At 39.6% G+C, this 27,135-nt stretch overlaps 1 protein-coding gene across 3 annotated transcripts; it reads left to right on the forward strand.

Annotated features, from left to right (window-relative positions):
* Positions 1–186: 186 nt before the first annotated feature.
* On the forward strand, positions 187–25,759 carry pxk (PX domain containing serine/threonine kinase). 3 transcript variants are annotated; one of them, XM_058372832.1, is made up of 19 exons: positions 187–479; positions 3,117–3,167; positions 5,218–5,265; positions 5,493–5,679; positions 6,997–7,074; positions 9,777–9,850; positions 10,103–10,177; positions 12,994–13,098; positions 13,248–13,349; positions 14,388–14,549; positions 15,845–15,962; positions 16,070–16,148; positions 16,234–16,282; positions 17,925–18,002; positions 18,124–18,210; positions 18,318–18,381; positions 20,278–20,337; positions 20,870–20,900; positions 25,061–25,198. In XM_058372832.1, exons 1-18 carry the CDS (start codon positions 378–380, stop codon positions 20,887–20,889), a joined length of 1,539 nt encoding a protein of 512 aa, XP_058228815.1. In that variant the 5' UTR covers positions 187–377; the 3' UTR covers positions 20,890–20,900; positions 25,061–25,198. The 3 variants fall into 3 exon arrangements, with proteins under 3 accessions (XP_058228815.1, XP_058228816.1, XP_058228814.1); XM_058372833.1 differs by having other exon boundaries at positions 20,873–20,900; XM_058372831.1 differs by lacking the exon at positions 20,870–20,900 and having other exon boundaries at positions 188–479; positions 25,061–25,759.
* The last annotated feature ends 1,376 nt before the right edge of the window (positions 25,760–27,135 follow it).

Here is a 27,135-nt window from a genome sequence, read left to right on the forward strand (position 1 = left end):
TAAGTAGTTTTACTACTACTACTACTACTACTACTAATAATAATAATAATAATAATAAAGAAACAAATCTAAGGGTTATATTTAGATGTAACATTAATTTTCTGCATTTTTTATTATGTCAGTGAAAGGTCCTCACAAGGACAGAGTGTGTGTGTGTGTGTGTGTGTGTGTTCGCTCGCTCGCTCGCGCTTACCGCTGTGGGGCGGATCTTTTGCGTTAAAATCCATGTCCACCTCATCGCCGCTGCCACAATGACAAACGAAGCGCGTTTTTATCGGAAGGTTATCTCCTAAGTGTAAGATTGTTGTATTTTTTCTATTATTATTATTTTTTTTGAATGATTTCTCTCTGTTAACGCCAAAGCGCACGGCAGAAGAATGGCTCTAATGGAGAAACCGGCGGCGGGGAAGCTTCTGCTGGACGATACGGTTTCGCTGACGGCGGTAATCGAAGCGAGTCAGAATTTACAGTCTCACACGGTAAGAGTTATTCACAAAGCTGAAGTCTTTATTAGAACCTAACATGAGAACTCTACACGCAGCTACTACGATCAAGCTGCAGTGGAAGCGGAACAGCAGCTATACCCAAATCCGCATAGAACTACTCAATAGTACTAAATAGTGTGTGTGTCAAAATAAAACACAGCCATCATTCCGGGATATATACACACTACTGACTTCTGTAGCATACGATTGGAACAGAGCCCAGTGTGTATATTCCGCTTAACACAACCTTTTATATAGATCTATATCGTAGTATTTAACAATCAGGCTCAAAATGAATATAAAAAAAATATATATCAGTTTTGTTTTCATGCTAGCTGTCATAGTGATAGCAGGCTAAATCATGTGAGTGCCGTATAGCTTACCTAGCATGTTAATGTGGGTTTTATTTTAGCCAGCTAGCTTTGTAACCATGACGATTTCAGCTTGCTAATTAAAGAGTCACGTTTAAAGAGTCGAGACTAGCCAACATGTCTAATTAGCTGTTCAGCTGGGTTAGTTAGCAAGCTGGGTCTTTTAATACGTTGGCAACAAGTTATTTGTTAATCGTGCTTGCATTTGTGCAACTTTTGTTTTGCTTAACTTTGCTAAACAGATAGCTTGCTCGGAAGCTGTATGACATTCACATGATTAGCTTGCCGGAGCTATATGTGATGGCTAGCCTAGCTCTGAGGAAGCTGTGATGCAGATCAACAGCCACGATGTTTCTCATCCCCGGCTTATATATATATATATATATATATGTGTGTGTTTCTTTTTCTTAGATGAGTCTCTTTGCTGTAATTAATACAATATTAAGACAGTAAAAGCACTCAAGTACAGATCAGATGTGTGTGAGATCAGTCAGTACTGTAATGCTGGTGTGAAATGCTCTTCACAAATATTTAGGCAAGCAACCATCACTATATTAGTCTCTTGTGGGATTATTAGTTTCCATTGGAAATGAATCCGAAAGCCAATGAAAAGGAGGGGAGTCTGTTGGTAAACTTCTGGACCAAAGAAGCCCATCCTACTACATTAGAGCCCTGCCATGGCTGGACTTTGACCTTCAATATATTTATCCTGTTTTCCTTCTCCAGCGTGACTGTGCCAAGTGCGTCACAATCACAAATAAACCGGTATTACTACACAAGGGGGTTAAAAGGAATATCTCGGCAAAAAATCTCTCTCACACAGAATCCGAGATCGGAGTCTGAAGTTTGCTTCTCTACTTTTTCACGAGCTCCATCGCTCACCCGGTCTTTTCCATACGATACATGCTCGAACATGCCGTATAATGATGTATGTGCTTCAGACAACGCTGATAACCCACTCATCGTTTCAAATGAACTGTTTCCTACAGAATTAAAGTGAAGGTTATCTGTATAAATTCAGTCTTTATACAATAACACTGGGTTGTGTAACTAAGGTTGTCCGAGATGGCTGCCTCTATAATGTTACGGTATTATTATTATTTATAAGTAAGGAATGAAACACAAGAAGACATTTTGGTAAAGGAAAATAAGCCATGCTGCCATGCAGTGAGGTTACTGTTACCAACAAAACTTTGGATGATTTTTCTATAACAATATGCCCTCAAGTGCTTTATTCCTCCTGTACCACAGCTATTTATCAATACTTGCATTTCTTATTCATTACAGAACATCACATTGTTTTTTCTTCTGTTTATATTTATGATTTATATTGTGCAACATCCACAGGATACGTTAGTTCCTGTTACTGCCGATTTATAGCAGCAATAAACGGTCATTCCTCTCTTTTTTTTTTTTCCTGCTCTTCTGAAGTTAATAAGACTAAAACGTGTCATGTCATGTTACTGTATAACTGGAAGGTCCACAGTTTGGCAGGAGAATTGGAGACCATTATCATGCACTGACACTGGAGACTATTTCAATCAAAATGTTTCCCTACAGAAATCCTACTGAAATGATATCTACAGGGCAAAACTAAGGATATATGAAACATTAAACATGTTTGACCATGTCAATGGAACTTGTGCAAATGTGTTTGTAGCCAAATTATACCTACAACATATGCAAATAACCGCCATTAAGAAGTAAATCTTTTGCATACATACATAACTGCTTGTGCATAGTCATTACCATTTATACCGATCAGCCATAACATTATGAGCAGTGACAGGTGAAGTGAATAACACTGATGATCTCCTCATCATGGCACCTGTTAGTGGGTGGGATATATTAGGCAGCAAGTGAACATTTTGTCCTCAAAGTTGATGTGTTATAAACAGGAAAAATGGGATTTGAGCGACTGTGACAAAAGGCCAAATTGTGATGGCTAGACCACTGGATCAGAGCATCTCCAAAACTGCAGCTCTTGTGGGGTGTTCCCGGTCTGCAGTGGTCAGTATCTATCAAAAGTGGTCCAAGGAAGGAACAGTGGTGAACCAGCGACAGGGTCATGGGCGGTCACTGATGCATTGATTGAAAGCTGGCCCGTGAATACACAGTGCATGACGGGTCAGGGCTGTTTTGGCAGCAAAAGGGGGACCAACACAGTATCAGGCAGATGGTCATAATGTTATGCCTGATCAGTGTATGCATATTCTTATGTCTTGGGGTTTTTATTAAATTCTGCTCTTTTCATCACCAGGAATACATCATCCGTGTGCAGAGGGGAGTCTCTACAGAGAACAGTTGGACGGTGAGTTAGTGTCGAGTGTCTATGTCTCGCATCCTTCTGTCTGAGTCTTGCAGCTAGAGGTGAAGTCTTTGAGGTCACTGATGATGGAGAACATGCGAGTTCAGTTCCATGAATGCCTTTAATTTTAACTGATTGTTGCACGCAGATCCTGCATGTAAAAACAGGCCAAAAGCACTTCATCACCAGTACTGAGACGTTTTGCATAGCTTAGTATACTCGTGTAAGAGGAGACTCAGTAATGTTAATGGTGCCATTCCGGCACTCGTCAGTTTCAGTTGTGTGGTAGAACTCTCGAGTTTGTCCCAGGATGCAAAACTCAGTGTGAAAGGGATGTATGACTTTAATGACTTACACCGCAGTGCTGTTGCATCTGTTGCAATCTGACCGGTCAGAAGGTGTTGAGTAATTTTCTATAGCATCAGCTCTGACTGCTGGTTTTATTAATGTGTTTGTTCTAATACAAAATTGTTCCTATAGCAACGATTCATTTACGGCAACTGGTAAAACAGATGCTGCAAGACTAACAGTAGAATTTTTGTTAACAAAGTAGAATCTGGTGATATAAGTATTATATGGTGAAAGTTTCTGTAATCATTATTTATTTAGTATTTATGGAAGGAGTCTAGAGTCTCAGGACTTTGTAACAGATAAAGCTTTTCGGAGATGTTCTGCAACATTAAATGTAACCATAAACGGATAAAAATTACAAGTTGTTCTTTTAATTGGAAACTAAAATGTATTCATTTGTATGTTCCTGTGGATTAAGAGGTATAAAACATTGTTATTGGTAAATAATCAACTTCAGGGTAGTTAGTTCATCACACTACCCTTACCGCTAGCATTTCCTGTCCTGTTGTATTTAACAAACAGCGGTTACAGAAGTTAGGTGAGGAATGATGAAACTCAGCTAGGCTTTGTTTCTTGTTTGACTATTTCATTGTGTTCAGGATCATTCTTTAATAATCATCTTATTTGTCTTAATCCTTAATCCATCAGCTGAGTCCTTGAGTACCCTTATCGAAGCCTTATACGTGTCCGTTTTCACACATCTGATTAAACTAAACAGTGATCTAGGAATAAACAGTCTTGTATCTTAATGTAGTTTGATTCAGTTGTGCACTGGAGCTAGAAGGTAGATGCAATTAACGCATAATGTATTGTGCAAACTGCAGGTCTGTGTCATTATACACTTGCTTTAAGCCATGTTGAATTGTTCTAATGAGGTTTGTGATATTGCAGGATGCTGTTATTTATGATAGAGGATGTTACAGCTATATTTGGTGTCACTCTGCATCAGTCTCATGGGAGAAACTGCTTTTAGAAACAGTTCTGATAAAAAATAATATTCTGGTTTAATTTGCATATTTCTTTTTTCCGATCATTTACAAATAGTATTGAGCCAAGCAGTGTGTCTTGGCTTTTTGGTGAATGTATGATTCTTTAGAAAGATCGCATTTGCTAAACTGGTGTCTGTTGGCTTTAGTTACCTGTGAGATACATTAGGATTGTAGTTCAGCTGCACAACTAAATAAACAGACTTCAGGGACCTGTACCAGTGTGGGTGTGTTACACTGAGAAAACCCTGAAATACACTATTGCCAAAAGTTTTGGGACACCCCTCTAAATCATTGAATTCAGGGGTTGGGCTCCAGTGAAAGGAACTCTTAATGCTTCAGCATACCAAGACATTTTGGACAATTTCATGCTCCCAACTTTGTGGGAACAGTTTCTTCCTGTTCCAACATGACTGCACACCAGTGCACAAAGGTCCATAAAGACATTGATGAGTGAGTTTGGTGTGGAGGAACGTGGAAGAGTCCTGACCTCAACCCACAGTCATGTTGGAACAGGAAGGGTCCATCCCCAAACTGTTCCCACAATGTTGGGAGCATGAACTTGTCCAAAATGTCTTGGTATGCTGAAGCATTAAGAGTTTCTTTCACTGGAACTAAGGGACCAAACCCAAAACTTTTGACAATATAGTGTATGATGGACATGAGTACTCTAGAGATATCTTTGTCTTAATGTTTTTGCTTTCTGTTGTTTGCAGGTGATCAGGAGATACAGTGACTTCGACATGCTCAATAACAGTCTGCTGGTGAGTAAAGCCACCAACTGTTTTATATTTTTGTAACATGAAATTCCTGGCATTCCGACCACAGCGTTGAAAGCATGGCCAACTGATGTTTCAGCATATTTTTCTGACCTACTACAAACACATTTCCTGTTTAGTCCCGAAAAAGCCGCTTTCCAGTAAATGTAATTGCAGGCGTGATTTATTTATTTTTTTCTTCATTCTTTTCTCTCACTCATTTCTTGCCTCAGATCTCAGGCCTGAACCTGCCCCTTCCTCCTAAGAAGTTAATCGGCAATATGGACCGTGAGTTCATTGCAGAGCGGCAAAAAGGTCTACAGGCGTATCTGAACTTCCTCACTCAGCATCACATCCTGTCCAGCTGTGAACTTGTCAAAAAGTTCCTTGACACCAACAACTATTCCGCAAACTACACAGGTGTGTATGTGGAGAATTTAGGCAAACAGCACATGAGAAGCTCAAGAAGTTTTTATTATCTACTGAGTGTATGCAGTCTTATGATGATTGTATGTACTTATGTGATTATAATGCAGTCAGTTGGTTTAATGAGAACGGTTTGATTTTAATTAAAGATAGTTGCTGAAATTAAGAGGCACAAATGCCACGCCCCTACCCCTACGTTGATAGGCACAGAGAAAGGAAGGACATGCACCGTGCCTCTAACAGTTATCTCTATTATATAGCTCCATTTATCCTTGTATTTATCTACCTCTATTAACGTCTATGCACTGTGTATTCTGACACCTTTCTATCAGAACCAGCATTAACTTCAGCAATTTGAGCAACAGTAGCTTGTCTGTTGGATCGGATCACACGGGCCAGCCTTCGCTCTCCACGTGCATCAATGAGCCTTGACCGCCCATAACCCTGTCACCGGTTCATCACTGTTCCTTCCTTGGACCACTTTTGATAGATACTGACCACTGCAGACCAGGAACACCCCACAAGAGCTGCAGTTTTGGAGATGCTCTGATCCAGTGGTCTAGCCATCACAATTTGTCCCTTTACACATCAACTTTGAGGACAAAATGTTCACTTACTGCCTAATATATCCCTCCCACTAACAGGTGCCATGATGAGGAGATAATCAGTGATATTCACTTCACCTGTCAATGTTATGGCTGATCCGTGTATGTTTTTATAGTTTATTTCTACAATAGATCATATTAACCAAGGAGGAAGACATGCCAGTCCATAAACCTATATGAGAATAATGCAACCGAGGGATGTTTAATTTATGTATAAACAACATGACGTCACACATTTTTATGGTTTGTTTAGTAGATTGCCTGTTCTCACCAAGTTATTGCTGTGATGAACATTATTTCCCTTACCAGTCTCTCTCTCTCTCTCTCTCTCTCTCTCTCGCTCAGAACAAACACCCCTTCATTTTACAAAGAAAATGGAGAGTGCTTGCAAACCAACTAAAAAAAAAAAAAAAATCCATGTCACCAATTATAATTACAATGAATTACTGCTAAGTCTTTAGAATTTATTATTACTGTTCATTTACATGGTGTGTCCACTGCACAAGTCCTTGTGTATGAGCTGTAACTATATAAACAAGAAATGTATTACAAGAAGCCCATTAATATTAACCAGTTGTTCATATTACAGCAGGAACTACTGTCCCGAGACGTGTAGTTATGCAAAAATAACGCATACCTTCTGATTCGAGCGGTCAGTCTTATAATTAGTGTATAATTTATAACCGCCTTCACTTCTCTTTTTCAGAAATCGCCTTACAGCAAGTGTCCATGTACTTCAGGTCGGACCTGATATGGGAAGTGGTTGAGCCTTTAAAAGACATAGGTAAGTCAGAGAAGAGAATCTTGGCTATTAATGCTGATGCTGCAGGAAAACCAGCTACGATAAAAATAAACTGCATGCACAGCCAAGAATTCATCAGCATCGGGTCATTTGTAGCACCAGTTATTGAGTTTCAAGTGTGAGATATCTGCCAGAACATAATGCTCATTCCCCTAAGATGAAAATCCATATGGAATGAATTCATAGAATGGAGTGGTATTTACAGAAAGACAGCCTTTGTTTTTGTGCTTGTAAAAATATTTGCTTTGTAAAGAGGTTGTACTTCCCAGGCCATGGCCACCAGAAGGTTGAGGCTGAGCTGGCATTTAACTGACCACTTTTCAATGCATTTCTAAGCTACTTCTGGAAGAACATTCACCGTGTTGGGCTGTGCATTTCAGCATTGTGTAGATTAATATTATGGCTATGAACATTTCCAATGCAGCATAGAAAACAAAAAAATATCATAGGTCACTTCTGATACATCTATTTTTATTACCCTATCTAGAAATAGCCTTTATTTGTTACATATACATTACAGCACAGTGAAATTCTTTCTTCGCATATCCCATCCTTGGAGGTTGGGGTCAGAGCGCAGGGTCAGCCATGATACAGCACCCCTGGAGCAGAGAGGGTTATGGGCCTTGCTCAAGGGCCCTATAGTGGCAACTCGGCAGTGCTGGGAATTGAACCCTCGATCTTCTGGTCAACGACCCAGAGCCTTAACCACTTGATTTCTCTGGCCGCTGGCTCTTCACTCTGTCTGTCACTCCGGAGCTGGACTTTTGTTTTATACCTGAAGTTAGGGCATGATTACACTTGATGGCTCCCAACTGGCCTGTGATGTATTTTACAAACTGACCATCAATTCTGACCCGAACACCCCTGACACAGCACAAACAACTCCACAGATTCTATCAAGGGTTTCTGGTTGGAGCCAAGCGCATGGGCAGTGCCAGAATAAATGAGTACAGCAGCAGTTGTTATTCGGAAGGATCATCCATACAAACAATATGCGCAACACTTCAGTACGATATGCACTTAGGGAAATGAGGCATCCTGCTGCTTGACGCTGGCACTTTTTATGCCAACGCCACTGAGTGGAAGAGGTTTTCAGGTTGTCTGTCTGTCCGTCCTTTCGTCCTTGCATCTGTCTGAGATTCTCAAGATGTATCTCATGAATATCTTAAAGAGAGATTGAATGTTTGTAGGATTTATAAGAACGATCAATGTAACCAGGATAATAAATTTTGGAATTGATCCAATCAGGATCGAAGCAAGGTCAGACATCTGAAATGGCTTGCTCCTTTTTCTTCCTTCCTGTTTGTTAATGTGCAGGAGCCTATTATTGTCTGGTTTTCCCACTGGTCCTTGTTTTGCTTGAGCAATATTTTAAGAATGAGTGGTCCTGAATGTGTATAGGACAAGACAGTAAAAATGGTGGAGGCATCCTCGTTTGACTTGCTTACCTCTTTTAATGTCCCATATTCTATCATTGATTTCTTTACATTTATCATATTATCTTATTATCGACCCCATATCATCTTGGAAGGAAGTTTTGTCTTGACAAACACAAAAGTGTTTCCCAAGTCATTAAGCTATTGAGTTATACCCCACACGAAAATTTGTTCCAGCACAAGTTTGAGCCGGTCTGATGAATTTAATTTCAGTCTGACGTTTAAGAAATGATTGATATTACAAGCAAGAGTGCAACCTGAGAAGCACTTTAGCTTTTTTCTCATTTGTTGGATGTCCATTTTCAACAATCTGTCTTCGAACCATGTTTCAGGTCACCCAGTTTATGGATGTTGAAAATGATTTTCCTAGGCTTGCCTGTAGACTATAAAACCTTACAGTCTGACTATAGTGTGTAAATATTACAGTCACCCTAGCCTTTATAAAATGTTTTTTATGACTGAATCTTACCGAAGCTCAATGAAAAATCAAAGTTAGTATTAATCATGTGAAAGTGAAGCGTTATTGCATCATAGAGTGTCAGAGCCAATCCTGTTCAGCAGGCCTAACAGGGGGAAACGGCAGGATGATGGATATTGGGTTGGATGTGTTTCCAATTTGCACATTAATTTCCATAAACTCTGGCTTCATGGTGGCGCAGAGGGTTTCTCGCCACCTCAGTTCCCGGTTTGATCCTGAGCTTTGGCTATGGTTTGCATATTGGCTGGTTTTATATGTTCAAGAGGAATGAACATTTTTTTTTTATAATTGTTCTGGTTAGTAATATGGTGTAACATGACTGATTTCATTTATTTAAATACAACCAGACAAGCCTAGTGTTGCTGACATTCAGGAAATGATTCACGCTCTTAAAGCAAAAGAATGGAACTTGAGAAGCGTCAGAGATGACTTTTTTTCTCTCTCTCCATACTTCCAGTTTATGACTAATCTGTTTCTTTTTCTTCACCTCCAAATGGGTTGGATGTGTTTACAATTTGCATATTCATTTTCATAAACTCTGGCTTCATGGTGGCGTAGCAGGATTTTTTGCCAACTCCAGAATTCCCAGTACTGTCTATGGTTGGTGGTTTTTTGCGTGTTTGCGTGGGAAAAAATATTGAAAATATTTTCCTAATTATTTTATGTTCTGGTTAGTAATATAGTACGTTATTTTTCTACTGTGCTTGCTCATTATAGACCACAATGAGAAACCATTAATAGTAATAAAAATGCTGCACATTTTTTGTCAGGTTGGAGATTAAGAAAGCGGTACTTCCTAGTTAAAAACAAAGAGCAGCCCAAGGAGCGACAAGTCTTAAGCTGGGTGAGTTCTGTTTCTAACTCAAACATACAAATGCATGCACAACTTTCCTTTTCCAACTTGGTGAAATACCGTTATTGCTTAATTCTGATCATTGTTTAACTTGATTTTCTCTGAAATCCACTAAGAATACTTTTTTTGTTTCTGTGCAGAAATACTTGGCTCAAATGCACCTTTTTCATAGGTTTCTTTTACATGAAGTAAAAAATTCAATTACACTCCCGTCTGATGTATTGTTTCTGCCCCTGATTTCAGGTCGATTTCGGTCCTGATAAGTTCTTATCAGACAAAGATCTTCAGTCCGTGATGAAGCTGCTTCCGTCCCTGTCTGTAAGTCTTCAGTTTTGATCACGTGGCTTAAAGCGTCCCACTAATAATGAACTCTGAACTGAACTTTGGGTTGATGTCTATGAATGAAATCCAGGGTTTCCCACAGTTACCTGTCAGACACTGATATTTTCAATTGGCTGCAGATTGTGCCACTTCCTGGTGGGCTTCTTGCACAATGGATTTCTGGGACTGTGTAGACATGCTGGACAAACAAACGTCTCTGGGTTGTGACTCAGAAAAGCCTGACTCTGTAATAGGAGAGTGGTGAATTCCTTCGGGATTGGGATAGCTGACGCCACTCATTTTGACAAATTCACCACAATTCCAGAAATTCTCATACAGCATAGTCATATAAGTCATTATTCCCAAAATCTTCATGAACTTTTGAACTAAACTGGGCAGAGCTACAGAAGAATTGGGAAACATCCTCCCCATTCACAATGCTGATGACTTTTATCAAAGCTTTGGCCTAGAGAATAGTGAGGGTTGATTAAGCACACTTCTCCATTATTCTCCTCCATTATTTTGTTCAGTTCTGCTTGAACAGTGTATCTGGATAGCAGAGATGTTAATCAAGCGTACTCATTAGAATACTAGGCCATGCCGGGAAAGCTCTCAACCTGGTTTGATCATTGAATTTAGCTGGGTGATTTGCATATCTTTTTGTTGTTGTTGTTTTTGTTGCTGTTCTTCATTCAAAATGTGCAGGATGAAGCTAATTGATTATTTTGCATAAAAAAGGCAGACTTTACCATTATACCACGGTGCTGCCGAATTCTCAAATCGGATTGGTCATGAGGGATTTATTCACTTTCCAAATCACAGGTTTATTTGAATCTAAATCTCCTATTACAGTGTAGTTCTATAGTAATAACTCATTCTCTAGCAGAATAATAGGTGCTTCAAGGAGTCACTACAAGGAGGGTTTAGGCACTACAGGTTTTCCATCATGAGGGAAAGTCTTCAGGACCGAGTACTTTGCACTTTCTTAGCAAAATAAAAAATAAAGGTTGTTGAGGGAACGGCTGTTTAGGGCTATTATAATGTAAGCAATAACAGGAACTAACTGACTCGTCTATGTTCCACAACATTACATATAACTGTAACCTGAACAAGTGCATAATGTGTTATTCAGTATTACATTTAAAAAAAAAAAAGTATAATTGTGGACAGATGATTCATTTTGGGATGGTCATTTCCCTCCTCTTTGCATCACATCATCCAGTCATGTTTTATTCCTTAATTTCATTTCTAATATTTTGTGAGGCCATCTGTAGCATAATTTAGACTATTCGCCATTTTGCACTGCGGAATGTTTAATTGACCGTTAACTTCTTTGAAACTAAGCTGATTTATTTCTAAACGCAGCACTACAGACACTATAGTTATATCTCGTCTCTATTATTCTGACTCCAATAGAATTTTCTGGGTGAGTGTGTACTTATTATTAGGACAGTTCATTCCTCCTTCTATACAGTCTTTTAGTCCATCTGATCATGTGAATGAATGGGGGGTGGAAAACCTCATGACTGTGTTTGATCAGACGGATATAAAACGCCTTTTGTTCTGCTGACAAAGGACAGAATTATAGGAAACCTTTTTTTCAGTACAGACACTTTCGGGATTTACATCCTGTCCTTTCAAAACATAATAGTCAGGTTTGTAACAATCCTATTTGTCAGTGTCAGTGAAAGGGGTGTGGCCTCTGTGTCTGTCAGTCTCAGTGAAGGAGGTGTGGCCTCTGTATTTGTCAGTCTCAGTGAAGGAGGTGTGGCCTCTGTATTTGTCAGTCTCAGTGAAGGAGGTGTGGCCTCTGTATTTGTCAGTCTCAGTGAAGGAGGTGTGGCCTCTGTATTTGTCAGTCTCAGTGAAGGAGGTGTGGCCTCTGTATTTGTCAGTCTCAGTGAAGGGGGTGTGGCCTATGTACCTGTCAGTCTTATTGAAGGAGGTGTGGCCTCTGTACTTGTTGGTTTCATTGAATGGGGTGTAGCTTGTGTACCTGTCAGTCTCAGTAAAGGGGGTGTAGCCTATGTACCTGTCAGTCTCAGTAAAGGGGGTGTAGCCTATGTACCTGTCAGTCTCAGTGAAGGAGGTGTGGCCTCTGTATTTGTCAGTCTCAGTGAAGGGGGTGTGGCCTATGTACCTGTCAGTCTTATTGAAGGAGGTGTGGCCTCTGTACTTGTTGGTTTCATTGAATGGGGTGTAGCTTGTGTACCTGTCAGTCTCAGTAAAGGGGGTGTAGCCTATGTACCTGTCAGTCTCAGTAAAGGGGGTGTAGCCTATGTACCTGTCGGTCTTAGTGAAGGAGGTAAGGCCTCTGTACCTGTCAGTCTCAGTGAAAGAGGTGTGGCCTCTGTACTTATTGATCTCAATGAAGGAGATGTGGCCTCTCTACTTGTCTGTCTCATTGAATGGGGTGGTACCTGTCAGTCTTAGTGAAGGAGATGTGGCCTCTGGCTGTCAGTCTCAGTGAAAGAGGTGTGGCCTCTGTACCTGTCAGTGTAAGTGAAGGAGGTGTGGCCTCTGTACCCGTCAGTCTAAGTGAAGGAGGTGTAGGGTTTGCTCATCTTTGTGAACGAGGTGTGGCTTCTTCCAGAATCGCTGAAGAAGGTGTGACCTATTGCCTACAGTAGAGGCATGGCTTCTGTGCCTTCATGTATCAGATAAATGATTAGCTGTTTTTAATTCAGTATTCTCTCAGTAAGAGAGATCTAATACACAACCCTACGATTCACCCTTTTCTATGTACTAATGAAGAAAATGTTGAGTCTCAGCTAAGTTTAACTTGTGCTTTTGCTGTCTTTTTGGACTTGTAGCATCCATACATCTGTCCAGTCACCTATGCTTCTACTATCGAGTCTTCAGCAGTAGTAATCCGAATTTTTAATGAAAAAGGCACACTTAGGGATCATATTTGCAAGGTATGTATTATTATAACTTGGATTCAATTTCTTAATCGTTGTCAAAATGTTTACAACCTTCAGATGGTACTGTTTACAAGTCTGCCAAGTTAAGCTTTGTTTTTAAGCTTTAATCATTATTTTTACTGCCTTGTGTGTTGATATTTTAGGTAAAGCCAAAAGAAGCATTCCTGAAGAAGTACTGCAATCCCAAAAAGATCCAGGGTCTGGAACTCCAGCAGATCAGGACATATGGAAGGCAGATTTTGGAGGTTTGGCTTTATTTACATTTTTAGCTCATGATTTAATAAAGAGTTTATTTACAGTCTACTATCACTGCTACTTTATTGTTTATTAAAAGTTTAAATATAGTCTTATCATGCATGTGGATCAGTGTCAGCAACAATGTCTCAGTATATTGCATACACTTATCTATAATATCTTTATGGCCCAGTGAGCTAGCTAAATATTTAAGCTGATCCAACATGCTAGCTAGTTTACTTAATACCAGGCTAGCAATTTTCAGTGAACAGTTCCTTCCATTATTTTTGACTAATGAAAAATCATTGGTCAAAATTTGCAGAACAAAAAGTACTATAACTAGTACTATAATAACTGGTAACCCATGTTTCCTACTAGTGAAATCTTCTAAATACTAGTCAAATTTTTGTGCCATTCCCATATCCCATCTCCAGCCATGCGTTCTGTTATGCCGACTTGCCCTGACACCTGGACGATCAATGCTGTATATGGTCTTAGACTTAAAGGCTTATTTGCTTTGTCCCTCTGGGGAAACCCGTACATTTTGTAAAAGTAAATCTTACGACATGTGGTTTCCTTTCAGAAAGTGGAACTCTTTTAGAAAATGGAAACCGTTAATAGTACAAAGACTGCTTGAGGCCAGCGACATGATTTATATATCCGCTCAAACAAAAAAAGCTATTGTTTGTAGTGTCCACTTAAATGTGTTGTGGCTATATTTTTGACATCATCTTTTCTCTAAAATACAGCAAGATAGATTCTGACAAGATAAAAAAAAAATACAAAACATTAGGTATGGAAAAGACATAAAGTAGGAGTTTTCTTTGGGGCATCATGGGGCAGTTGTTTAGTTTTCAGATGTCCTCTGATAAATTTTTTTAAACCATGATTTTGACGTAAAACTGGTGGATGGTCAGTCATGATGGACTGAGTGAGAATAATACTGTGGATAATGCAGAATGTCATCTTTCCTGTAATTCACCATAATTTTTGTTGGTATTTTTTTCCCCCTCCTGTTTGATTATCTCACTTCTCTATTTTGATTTTAGGCCCTGAAATTCCTCCATGATAAGGGATTTCCGTACGGGCATCTCCATGCCTCAAATGTCGTAGTTGAAGACAACACGTGCAAACTGCTGGACATAGAAAACTCCATCTTGGGACTTCCCTCTTACTACCGTCCTTATGTCACCCAGTTCAGGAAAATTAACGTAAGAACTTGCTTGCAGTGTACTAACTTACTTTAGTGTATTTTTGTATTTATAAAAGTCTAATACACACTCATATTTGTATGTCCTGATGATCTTTCGTAGAGTGTATTGCTATATACACCGATCAAGCGTAACATTATGACTTAATATTATGCCTAATATTGTGTTGGTCCCCCTTTTGCTGCCAAAAAATCCCTGACCCGTCAAGGCATGGACTCCAATAGGTCCCTAAAGATGTGCTGTGGCATCTGGCACCAAGATGTTAGATCTTTTTAGTCCTGTAAGTTGCAAGGTCCTTAAAGGATGCTTTAGATAGACCACAGCAGACCGGAACCACTGGAGATGCTCTGATCCAGTCGTCTAGCCATCACACTTTGGCCCTTGTCAAACTGTTTACGCTTGCCCATTTTTCCTGCTTCTAACACATCGACTTTGAGGACAAAATGTTCACTTGCTGTCTAATATATCCCACCCACTAACAGGTGCCATGATGAGGAGATCATCAGTGTTATACACGGCACCTGTCAGTGGTCATAATGTTATGCCTGATCGGTGTATAGCAGGTCCAATATTGCTGTAATGGACAGTTAGTTTCATATCAGTGCTTTCTGTCTGGGGTCTAAGCTACCTAGTATGGCCCTTTCCTTTCACAGTTTATGTTTCTTGAAAAAACTGGCCAAGTTAGAAAGCAGGTTTTATAGACCTCCTTATTTTAGACACGTTTGAGGAAGACATCAAAACTTACTAAGCAAATCATACTGTCTCTAAAATAATTTTAGGGCATTGCAGTATTGTAACATACTGAGGAAGGAAAAATCTATGATAAATGGTTCTGGAATTATTGTGATGAGAATTTAATCAGCCTGTAATACATAATCTGTTACAGTGAGTGACTACTTAGAAAAACACAAGCAGGTGTTTAATCTAAAAACCATTCATCTCTTTTCCATGACAAGAAAGCCAGTCTTCAAAATGTTATGGTTTGGAAACAAGGAACTAGTGATGTCAGTGCTTGGGGTGGGGTCAGTTACGTGACAAGTTATTTATATAATCGCCTTGATTTTTTTTTTTTTTTCTTGTGGTCACCATATTTGGGACTGAATTTCTTCCCATCTGAGCAGAAAGGCTGGCCACACACAGTCTACTCTAGTCAGGAGATCAAGCTTGAACTCATCAACACAACTTTCAGCGAACTTCAATAACATATGTAGAAATTTGTAGTATTTTAATACAGTCTACTGTACTCCCCCCTGCCCTTTTCTAACCTGTGTATTATATACGTCTTTGTTATGCAGACCACAGACAGCATTGACGTCTACTCCTTTGGTCACTTGTTGTATGAAATGACGTATGGCAGGCCTCCCGATGCCATTCCTGTGGATCAGTATCCCTCTGTGCCCTACACTTCAGTCGGTCTGTTAGGAAAAAATAATCATACATTTTTATTATTTTTTATTATAAGTCAATAAATAGACACGTGTACAGTAAGTGTAGTGATGACCTGTGTGTATTTCTCTTAGTCTCGGTCCTGCAGTCAATCCTGTCCGCTGAGGCATGTAAAACAGGGATGCCCACAGTTTCTCAGCTCTTACAGACACCGTGAGTAGCAATCCATTGTTCTGCCATTGTTGTGTAATTGTCATGGAAAGAATTGACAAATGTGTGATTTTCTGCCCTCTCGTAGCCTGTTCAGTGATGTGCTGCTGTTCAACACGGAGAAAGCTCAGTTTAAGGTAATTGTACTTTTTCACATGTCCTCTTCTTCTTCTTTGGGCTTTTCCCTTTAGGGGTGGCCACAGTGAATCGTCTCTCTCCACACTTACACCCACTAGCTTCATATCCTCATTTATTACATCCATATACCTCCTCTTTGGCCTTCCTCTTTGCCTCCTGCCTGGCAGCTCCATGTCCAACATTCTCCTACCAATATACTCACTCTCCCTCCTCTGGACATGTCCAAACCATCTTAATCTGGCCTCCCTAACTTTGTCCCCCAAACATCCAACATGAGCTGTCCCTCTGATGTACTCGTTCCTAATCCTGTCCACTCCCAAAGAGAACCTCAACATCTTCAGCTCTGCTACCTCCAGCTCTGACTCCTGTCTCTTCCTCAGTGAAACTGTCTCTAAACCGTACAGCATGGCCGGTCTCACCACTGACTTGTACACTTTCCAGTTTTTCACATGTACATTTAGTTACTTTGTCAGAAACCCTAATCCACACGCACTTTAAACCTGAATGTCATTCATACACATATTTATACATTTTCTTATAAATTTTCTAATAGCACTTTGTTCACAACGCCTTGTAAGGAAGACGATCCACAGAACCTTAGGCTAATTACTAAACACTTTAAAACTGTTATTGTGTTGTTGTTGTTGTTCTCACATTTGTGGAAGGAGTTTCCAGTTTCACCACAGTAGGTTTTTTGGGCATAGTAGAGTCTTGAGGACAGAAAACAAATCGCACATTTCTTGGTAATGTGACAAGCTGAATATTTTTGTCTTATTAACTTCAAGAGAGAACAAATGTTCATAGCTGCTATAACACAAGTGATAACAGTAACTAACCTGTCCCAGGAATGTTTTATAACATTAAATGCAACTATAAATGGTTAAAGTGCAATGTTTCGTTTAGTAATAAATGATCAATTTGGTATCAGATCAATAAATAAAAAATCAGGACAAACTGCCCTGTAATTAATTATTTTCCTATAACTGTTTTATTCTTTAAATGTACAATTACTGGCAACCAGAATCTGAAACGAAGAAATATTCACAATTATACATTTATTTTCAGTATAGCAGAAGCACAAAGGTTTAGTATGATGCACTACACCAGTGATATTTATCTAAATGATATCTAAGAATTAGGAGAGTCTGATTAAGGCTGCAGCAGAACTCCAGTTTTATGCAAATAGCAAAGGCAAATAAAGAAGCAGTTAGCTACAGTACTACAGACAATACTACAGATTGCTGTATTATGAATCTATCCGATTCAGGAGCACAGAGCTCAGCACAATTGGGGGAAAAAAGACGTAAAAGCTTGGTTAGATAGAAATCCAAATGTTCTTCAGAACACAGCTGAAATAGAAATGCTGAGAGAGCCTTTAAAGACATTTAAGAGAGGCATAATTATTAAGTACAGTAATATTATAGCCGAAATAAGATTCATACTGTGACCTGATCTTGGAAGCTAGCTCAGTCTTTTATAACCTTAAGACTGGACCATTGGCCACCCTGCTGCTTCTACATAAAAGCTAAATCATATCCCAATTTTATCCAAGCCATATCAATGGCCTAAGTAATAAACTGACTACAAAATTATAATAATTGTACACTATAATCATATAATGTTTTCATCCCTAAAATATAGGTCACCTCCAAATTGAAAGAGGCCTTAAAATTGTCCAAAGAGTGTTTGGAAAAACGCCTCCAAGAGGAACAGAGAGCGGTGAGTGCGTTATGAGCTTTTCATTTTCCATCAAGTGCAAAACACATATTTACATGTAACTGATGGATGGGTCTTGTTAGTGCTAACCAGAGCACTGTCGCTGGCGGTTTTCTCTGTGCAGGTTCAGCAGCACAGGAGACTGACACGGGCTCAGTCACACCACGGCTCTGAGGAGGAGAAAAGGAAGAGGAAGATCCTTGCCAGAAAGGTACGGCCACGTTCTAACATTTAATGGAAAGTGTCTTGTTAGACTGAATATGGACGGTGAATGGAAGTTTCTATACATCGTAGATAAATTGCTTTTTGTGCTCTCAGAAATCTAGACAGTCTACTTATGAAAATGAAGAGGACTTTTCTAGCAAATACAACAACAACTCTGGTAAGAAAATGACAGTATTTTATTTAGTTCATTTGCTTCATTTAATTATGTCTTTCTGTCTAAATTTATTGCTTTCACGGGCATCACAGTGGCTTAGTGGTTAGCACTGTTGCCTCACAGCAAGAAGGTCCTGGGTGGGAATCCCGGGTTCGAACAGGCGGGAGTTTGCATGTTCTCCCCGTGCTTGTGTGGGTTTACTCCGGTTTCCTCCCACAATCCAAAAACATGTACATTAGGTTGTTTGGTAATTCTAAATTGTGAGTGTGTGTGGTTGTCTGTCTGTATGTAGCCCTGTGATGGACTGGTGACCTGTCCAGGGTGTACCCATGCCTTTCGCCAAACATGTGCTGGGATAGGCTCCAGCAGATCCCTGTGACCCTAATTAGGAATAAAGCAGGTATAGAAAATGGATGGATGCTTTCACTAGTGTGTCAAATGGTCTAGGTGTATGGTACATACGCTATATTTCCAAAAGTTTTGGGACACCCCACCCCTTTGGCACACCCCAGCATGCTCGCTCATCCATGTCTTTTATGAACCTTGCTTTGTGCACTAGCGCACAGTCATGTTGGAACAGGAAGGGGTCATCCCCAAACTGTTCCCACAAAGTTGGGAGCATGAAATTGTCCAAAATGTCTTGGTATGCTGAATCATTAAGAGTTCCTTTTACTGGACCTAAGGGTCCAAGCCCAGCCCCTGAAAAACAACACCTGAATACAATGATTTGGAGTGGTGTCCCAATACTTTTGGCAACATAGTGTATTTAAAGTGGTTTCTCCACTAATCATTATCATGAGCACCACCCTTTTTTCACCTCGGCTTATCATCCTTATTGGTACTATATGTATCAGTAGCTTATTTAGATTTCTGGTGCTTCTCCTGCTTCAGATGTAGTAGTCATTAGATTCAAACCTTGGGGAACCAGAATGGAAAGTTTTATTAGGTTTTATATTCTATAAGAGTAAAAGGAGTTTCAGCAAAAAGTACCGTTAGGGCAAGTTCCATTTTCCGGGCATATAATGTATTGCTGGAGGATTTGTAGTAATTCTAAATGATCCACACAGGAAAAGAGATCGCTCTGTTAATTCCGTAGAGAATCGTCAGGAGATTGCAAGTGAGCACAGTTGACCCCTGCGCTCTGGGTGGAAGAGCTGACAAGAAGCTAACCAACCACAGGCATCTATAAGCTCATTTATATGGAAGAAGGCAGTTAGCTCTTTTTCTCTGAGTGTGTTCAGCTGCACTGTGATGTGGCATGTACAGCATTTTGAAAAGGTGCTGTAGCTAGTTTCACAGGTTGTAGAGGAAGCATGTGTTTCCATGTGTGCTCTTATCTTTAAAGCAAAAATGGATGCTGGAAGTGTAGGTTGTGCTAGATCTTTACAGCACGTTATATGTATGCAAGGTATTTCACGCTTCTTGGAATATCTCCAAACGTCTGCACAATGTGTGAATTTAGACAGGGTTATTTCTCTAGTAGATAGACTTACTAACACCACACACTACATCTGCAATGCCAACAGCATTGTGGACGACCCCACACACCCCTCACACACACTCCTCACCCACGTACTGTCTGGAAAGAGGTATTGGAGAATTCGGGCCCTCACAGCCAGACTGTGTAACAGTTTCTTCCCTCAAGCCATCAGGCTCCTCAACTCAAAGGCTTGCCCTTTTCAGACACAGATACTTCATTCAGACACAAATTCCTATGGCTACACTGGTAATAATTGCATTACAACTAATCTCATCCAAATAGGTCATGAACACAATCAACCAACTTGGTTCTGAATAAAGTAACACCGCATAAGGAAGTTCTATCAGCGTGCTCTGTCGCAAACAGCTTGTAAAAACATGGTTTCTGAATGGATGTGTCTGTGTGTGTCCATTTTCCAGGATCAGGAGCGAGTTCTCCGCCTACTTGTCCTTCTTCTCCCACTCCTCCACCTGCACCAGGTATTCCTAGGTTTATAAATTGTTATATTTCTGAACATACACACTTCATGTTCACCGGTTGTTAGTAAGTGAAATCGATCTCGTCGTCTCATTTGAAAGCCACACATTAGGTACTGTATTTTCCGGACAGTACAGAGGACTTATAAAGAGTCACTTCCCAGGTTAGTTCATCTCGCTTGGTGTTTAGTGCCAGAGCTGTTTTGTTTCCTAGAGCTGAAAACTTCATACTGTATGGTAACAATGCAACTTACGTTAATCTAGAAGCAGCTAACGTTTATAAGTCGCAGCAACCACTAGAGGGCAAAGAATGACCTTTTTTAGTCCGGAAAATACGGCAGTTAGAGATAGTAGGTTTCTTCCCGATTAGAGCTCTTCAGGTTTACCGAAATGATATTCGTTTCTCCTTCTCATTCTCGAACACGATCTTAGTCAAACTAATCAATCACGTTGTGCATTTTAATACGTCTTGTATAAAAATGAAGAGTAACATGTATCTGCCTCTTTTTTTCCCCCTCCTGTGCTGTCTTCAAAGTAGAGCATGCACCATATTGAACATGTTTGGGGTAAAGTAATCCAATACTAAATTATCTCTGTTGTAAAGTTGCAGGGTGTCCTTCCTCAGTAGCAACTAGGAAAGAAAGAATAATGACATATGGTGATATGTATTACTAGTATTACCATAATTGGTCAATTTTTGCTCAGCATCACCAGAGGCGGTGTTTATTTTACTCAATGAAATTCTCAATAATTCTGTGATCTGACCTACTGAGAAGGATTAATGCAACTTTAAGACATCACAATCTGCAATGGCCTGCTCAGCTGTCCTTGAATGATTAAATAGTCTTTATAACAGACAGTATTTGGTATTAGTGGGTTCTGACGATTGCATGCTGAAAAGCATTGTTTTTATGTTTTTTTTTTTATGGGGATTTTTTACAAATATTTGACATTTTGCTGGTGTGGTTCGATGGAAAATAAAAGAAATCATAGTCGGGGCATCAGCTAACTTCAATATTGTAATCATAGGTTTGTTGGGGTTTCGAGTTTGTAAATCTGGACAGAGAGCACTATTTCAGGTTGCATGCCGGGTACTGTGTACCCTACATCCCCTACATTTGGCACTCGGTAGTGCTTCGCTCACTTCCCGCAAAAGAAAAGTCCCATAACAGTGAGCACATTGTTGTAAAGTTTCATTGCTGCAGCTTGAACGTTAACCCACATGGTAAGTGCATCAATATGCTTAGCTTTAGATGTGGCATGCAACTGTGTATAGTCCATGAGCTAATTGTATCTGTGCCCTGCGTTCACACTAGTGAGCGACAAAGCAAACCGCTTCGAGACTTCGATGAGTCTTCAGTGTGATTCTGGAAAAATGGACAGACTGGTATTTTTACAGACAATCAGACTGATTGTGGGTGCGAGAGCATTCAATATGGAGTTTATCATGTCATGTACTATTTAGTCATGCAGTATTGCATTTCTCAGGCTGTTCATATCTTTTGTAATTTTATGTCTTCGTTGCTGCCTTGACGCCACTTAGCGTGCTTTCAAAAAATCATCAGTCAATCCTGATTGCTAGCTAGGCAGGCAAAAAGCTGAAGGTGTTCAACTGTATCATCAAAAAAGTTCTTGAAAATAGTTGACCATATATTCTAGCAGAAGCATTTTACATGAATGTAATTGCTGTGGTTTAAAACTTACTTCTAACTCCACTATTAATTTTATTAATGTTATTGGATGCATTGAAACATTATGAGAATATAAATGAAAATTGACTTGGAGATATATTCAGATTTAATGACTTAATTTACATCAACATTCATGTGGGGCAAAGATGTTTATATGCTGAGAAGTCAAATTTCTGGGCTTTTTTATTCAGATTATTCTAATAATGTGTATGTAGTTAAAATTTATAATGGCATCTAGACCCTAGATCGCTTTTAAACAAAAGCACTTGCTCTGTAAATCTGAAAAGATGACAGAAACACAGACTGAAGAAGGAAATGGTGTAATAAATGTTCAGTTTATTTATACAGCGCTTATAACAACGGACATTGTCTCAAAGTGGCTTTACAGAAGTATAGAAACAGAGAAGGAAACAAAAGTGTACAGTTAAGCAACTATTTTATCCCTATTTTAAGCTATATATGATTGACAAGATGGCCAGCATGGAAACAAACATCTATTTGAAGACTCTAGTAAATTGCCAATAGTCTGTATTTAATTTTATGTCACGCAGCAACACTTAGGATAATGAAGTCATAAGACGCTATTCAAGGTCATAAACTCGTAATGTGTACACAGAATTATTAAAACATTGTGCAATCGCTTAGAAAGAAACGTTTGAAGGATAATTTGACCAAGCAATGTATAAATTAAAGTCTAACGTAATTCGTAGTTCATCCATTAAAAAAACAAAATAAAACCTCAGTTGTCAGGATAAGCCATACCTTTTTCTAAATGATGCCTCCTCCACCGTCCTTGATGATACTGTGAATTCATCACTGTGGTCACATTTATGAATTAAACATTGATCATTGTGCAATTTTTGAGTGTATTAGCCATGCACAACCCATGTAATTCAGCATGGCATATTGTGGTTACATCCTGCTGTCAGTCAGTAGTCCTGGACCTCGCTCGAACCGGTATCACACAAGAATATGGACTTAAGTGCAAGTTCAGAATTTACATACATAACTCATGATGACAAGCAAAAACAAGTTTTTTTGGGGGGGAAAGGTTTTACAAAACAAAAAACTGAAATCTGTTATTTAGATAAGTGTTCAGACCCTTTGTATAGGCACCTTTCAAAGTAATCAGCCTCAAGCCTTCTTGGGTCAGACAGATTGGATGGGGAGCATCTGTTAACTGCCATCTTCAGATCTCTCCACAGATGGTCTATGGGATTCAAGTCTGGGCTTAGCCGCTCAAGGACATTCAGATACTTGACCAGAAGCCACTTCAGTGTTCATGGCCACATGCTTTGAGCTGTTGTTGTTCTGAACGTTTGCTCCACTTCGAGGTTGTATGATCTTTAGAGGAGACCCGGCTGCATTCATCTTAAATTCTGACCAGTGTTCCTGCCTTTAAGAGGCACCGATATACTTTATAGTAGTGACCAGTTGATAAGCAGTACCTGTTTTTTTGCCTGGTGGAGTTCAGCCCAAATAGTTCATTGTTTGTCTCATTAGACCAGAGACATGTTAGGCCATCTTTGTCTTCATGCTCCTCCCAGACCTTAAGTGCTTGCCATATGCATTTGTACTCTGGAATTACTTTCTTCTAGCCACTACACCATAAAAACCTTGATTAATGGAGTATTTCTGTGGTGGTTGTCCTTCTGATTCCTCCAGATCTATGTGTCAACACATTTAGTTCTTAGAGGTCTGTGGACAGTTCCTTGAATTTCATGGCTTGTTTTTTTTAGCCTGTCGTGTGTGTGTGTGTGTGTGTGTGTGTGTGTTCGTGCCTTTTGTAAATCATGTTCAATCAGTTGAATTTGTCACCTGTGGACTCCAGTCAAGTTCTACATCTTAAGATAATAAAACAGAACAGGATGTACCTGAGTGCCTTAGCCAAGGGTCGGAATTATTCATCATAAATGAAATCTTTAATGCAAAAAAATTTGTGTGAAAAGAATCTGAAGGCATCTAGATACTTTCTGAACTCACTACTAGCCCATAGCAATTAACAGTCTATAGAGCAAAGCTAGGTACACTGTGCAATTTATATAATAAACTAGTTAAAGCTTGTTAAATCAGTGAAGTGTCATAATCGTGTTGCATAAAGACTTTCCAACAACCAACAAAGCCCCTCAGGATGTTTTTTAAATGACCACAAGCTTTCAGCATATGATGCGCTGCTGTCCAAAATGTCTGCTTCCCAGCCAGCCATGCTCAGAGCGCCATGCTTATGCTGTCTCAGTTCTCTCGTCTTACCTCTCTCGGTCATGTTCCTAAGTTGCAAAGTCATGAAAAAAAAATGCAAATGATTGCCTTGATTTGTTTGTTGTTTCTGTGTTTCTGACAACTGTTTGGTTCCTACTGGCCTCAAATTCCAGCAATTTTTGGCAAATTAAAAAGAACAACTAAAACAAGGTGTTTAAACTCATGGCTTATTATATTATAGGCTCTCAGTCTCTCACTCCCAATTGAACTTTTTTGCCTAATGTAGGACTATGAGGTTGATTGAAGCATCTGAGTTGGTGTATGAATACAAATTTACTGCCAACACCCCGATACACCACTAACTGTGATTTTGCAGGTGAACTTAAAGCAGATTAGAATATAAAAATTTGTTTTGATCCCAAACAATAGTCAGGTTTCTCATTTTCATTTTTGACTAAAGATCATCTACACTGTAGCTCTTCAGCTTATTACACATTCATCATTAACTACAGTGAAATTTCTAGGAAAGGTAAGAAAATGGATAAAAAAGAGCAGAGTATGTTTGGATTAAGGGGTTAAAGAAACGGAACTAATCCATCCTATGATATTATTTAAATAAAAGTTATTGTGGCAATTTGATAGCAGCCTGAATATTTTAGCTATCCTTAACTCGATCAGTCATGCCCACATGTGTCTGTAGTAGCGGTCATGACACCTACCTAAAAGGCAAACTTGGCCGACATGAACAACTTGTTGCCTTCTGATGTGAACGCAGGGGTATATGGGTTATTTGTGCATCACTGATGACACTAACATTTGTTACTTGGTTATTGCAGGTGTCCAGCCAGTGACACTTCCACCGCCTCCACCTCCTCCTCCTCCTGCTTTAGGGATGGAGTCCAGCCCTCCGTCCCTCCATCCTCCTTCCGTTAACGGCAAGGGCCGAGGCGCCCTCCTGAGCTCCATTCAATCCTTCAGCAAAGGCCGGCTGAAAAAAGCAGAGACCAACGATCGCAGCAATCCGCACATCTGAGCAACACTTCTTATAGTCCTTAGTTCTTATCGTGTGCAATTTATCCTCAGCCCTCTTATCCGAGGCTTCCAGGATCTGATCTTCAGGAGTGCAGATATGTTTTAAAACTGGGGGAGAAAACTAATTTTTTTTGAATATTTTACTCCCAAATCGGCTGCAGATCAGCGACGGCGAAGCTTAAGTGTGGGGTATTTGTGCTGCTATACAGGATATGACCTTGGAAACACAACAGCATTTCAGCTGTCAGGTTTATAAATTGGACTTGCATATTTGTGGTAAATTATCACACACACACCATACAGCAATGTTCCTCACCCCCATAAAATCAGCCTCCAGCTGCAGCACATTCATCATGTAATGTTTTTCAAGCAGCTTAGAAGAATTTGGGTTGCGTTTTAAACAAAAAAAAAAAAAGACCCTTTTTATTGCTTTGACTTTCACGTTTGGGTTTTACTTAAAACATCGCTTAGGTTTCGACTTTTTAATCTGTTGTACGTTCACATCAGAATTGCAGTAATTATGAGACGAATCAGAACTCAGCAATTGCAGGAGAGGTGGAAGAGGCTCTTTTCGATATCTATGGACTATACCAATTTTCAGTTTTCGTCTTTTAATGGCTGGTTCTAAAGTTCTCCTGGAAGAGAGCACGACTATCAGGCTAGAAATATTTCACAGTAGGATAAACATCAGAATAACTTTGCGTTAGAGTGGGGCAACAGAAAAGCAAATCAAGTTCACATCCTGATGATATCACGGCCCTCTGTGGCTGGGAGAATATAGAGCAAAATTATGGTCATGCTTTCTGGGTGGGAGTGATGTCATACTTTATCTCCCCTACCAGTCATGCCAATCATGAGCATCTGTGAGCTCATGGATGCGGAAGAGGGTAGAAAGCGCTTTCCTCCGAGTGCACTCTAGTATTCATGAGCAGCAGTTCATAAAGATGCATTCGCTGGCTTCACGTGTCTTGGAGGAAGCACATGTTTGACTTCACCCTCTCTGTGAGCATGGAATTGGCAAATGGGAGAAAATGAGATAAAAATATTTTTTGAAAGATATAGAATAACTTCGTATTGATTTGCCGAAACCCTTCCCAATAAGTAGCCCCAAACCTCGGTTTTTTTTTTTCCCTTGGTTTTAGCCATAACTTATAATTATTATGACATGATATATATACATACAGAAAAAAGCATGTCAGGGTTTGTGCCACATTTTAACCATTGTGCCTATACAAGACTATTGATATCATTTTCATTGCCAGATTTAGGAGTTGTGTATCTCGTTCTTCTTCAGCGTGATTTGTTACGCTGAATCCTATGTTACAGAAAATTAATAGCGGCTATTCCGTTTGATCTGGATGCTAACGCCGAAACAGTGGACTGTGGACAAACCTTTCAGCTTTGTTTGTCAAAGTAAAGGATTTGTAAACAGTCCGAAATGGATTAGAGGATCATTTCATTTCAATGCTTCTTTTACCTTGTAGCTCCACAAGGTACAAGTACAGAACAATTCTAGCTAAAAAGTAATGGATGTCTGTCTTACCCAAAATACTTTCCAGAAGTCTTTGCCTCAGAGTACACAGAGTTCTCAAGGTGTTTTTGAAACATAAGTGTGATTTGCTGTAATCTATAAAATGGAACTTTAATGCAATTTGATCTCAACAAGAGTTAGAGCTAAAGGTGTACATCAGGAATAGGAATACCCCAGGCCCCGATAAAAAAAAAAAGTCACTGGAGTGGGAGGACACATTGATTAGAGCGTGCAGTCATTCATTCGTTCGTTCATTTGTCCTCGGTTTATCTTGTTCACGGCTATTCTAGTTTAGGCTGAAAAAGATCTACCCAACATTCTTAAAACATTTCACAGGCAGGTGCAAAC

Source organism: Hemibagrus wyckioides, linkage group LG21, assembly GCF_019097595.1.
Source record: "Hemibagrus wyckioides isolate EC202008001 linkage group LG21, SWU_Hwy_1.0, whole genome shotgun sequence".
Classification (NCBI taxonomy): Eukaryota; Metazoa; Chordata; class Actinopteri; order Siluriformes; family Bagridae; genus Hemibagrus; species Hemibagrus wyckioides.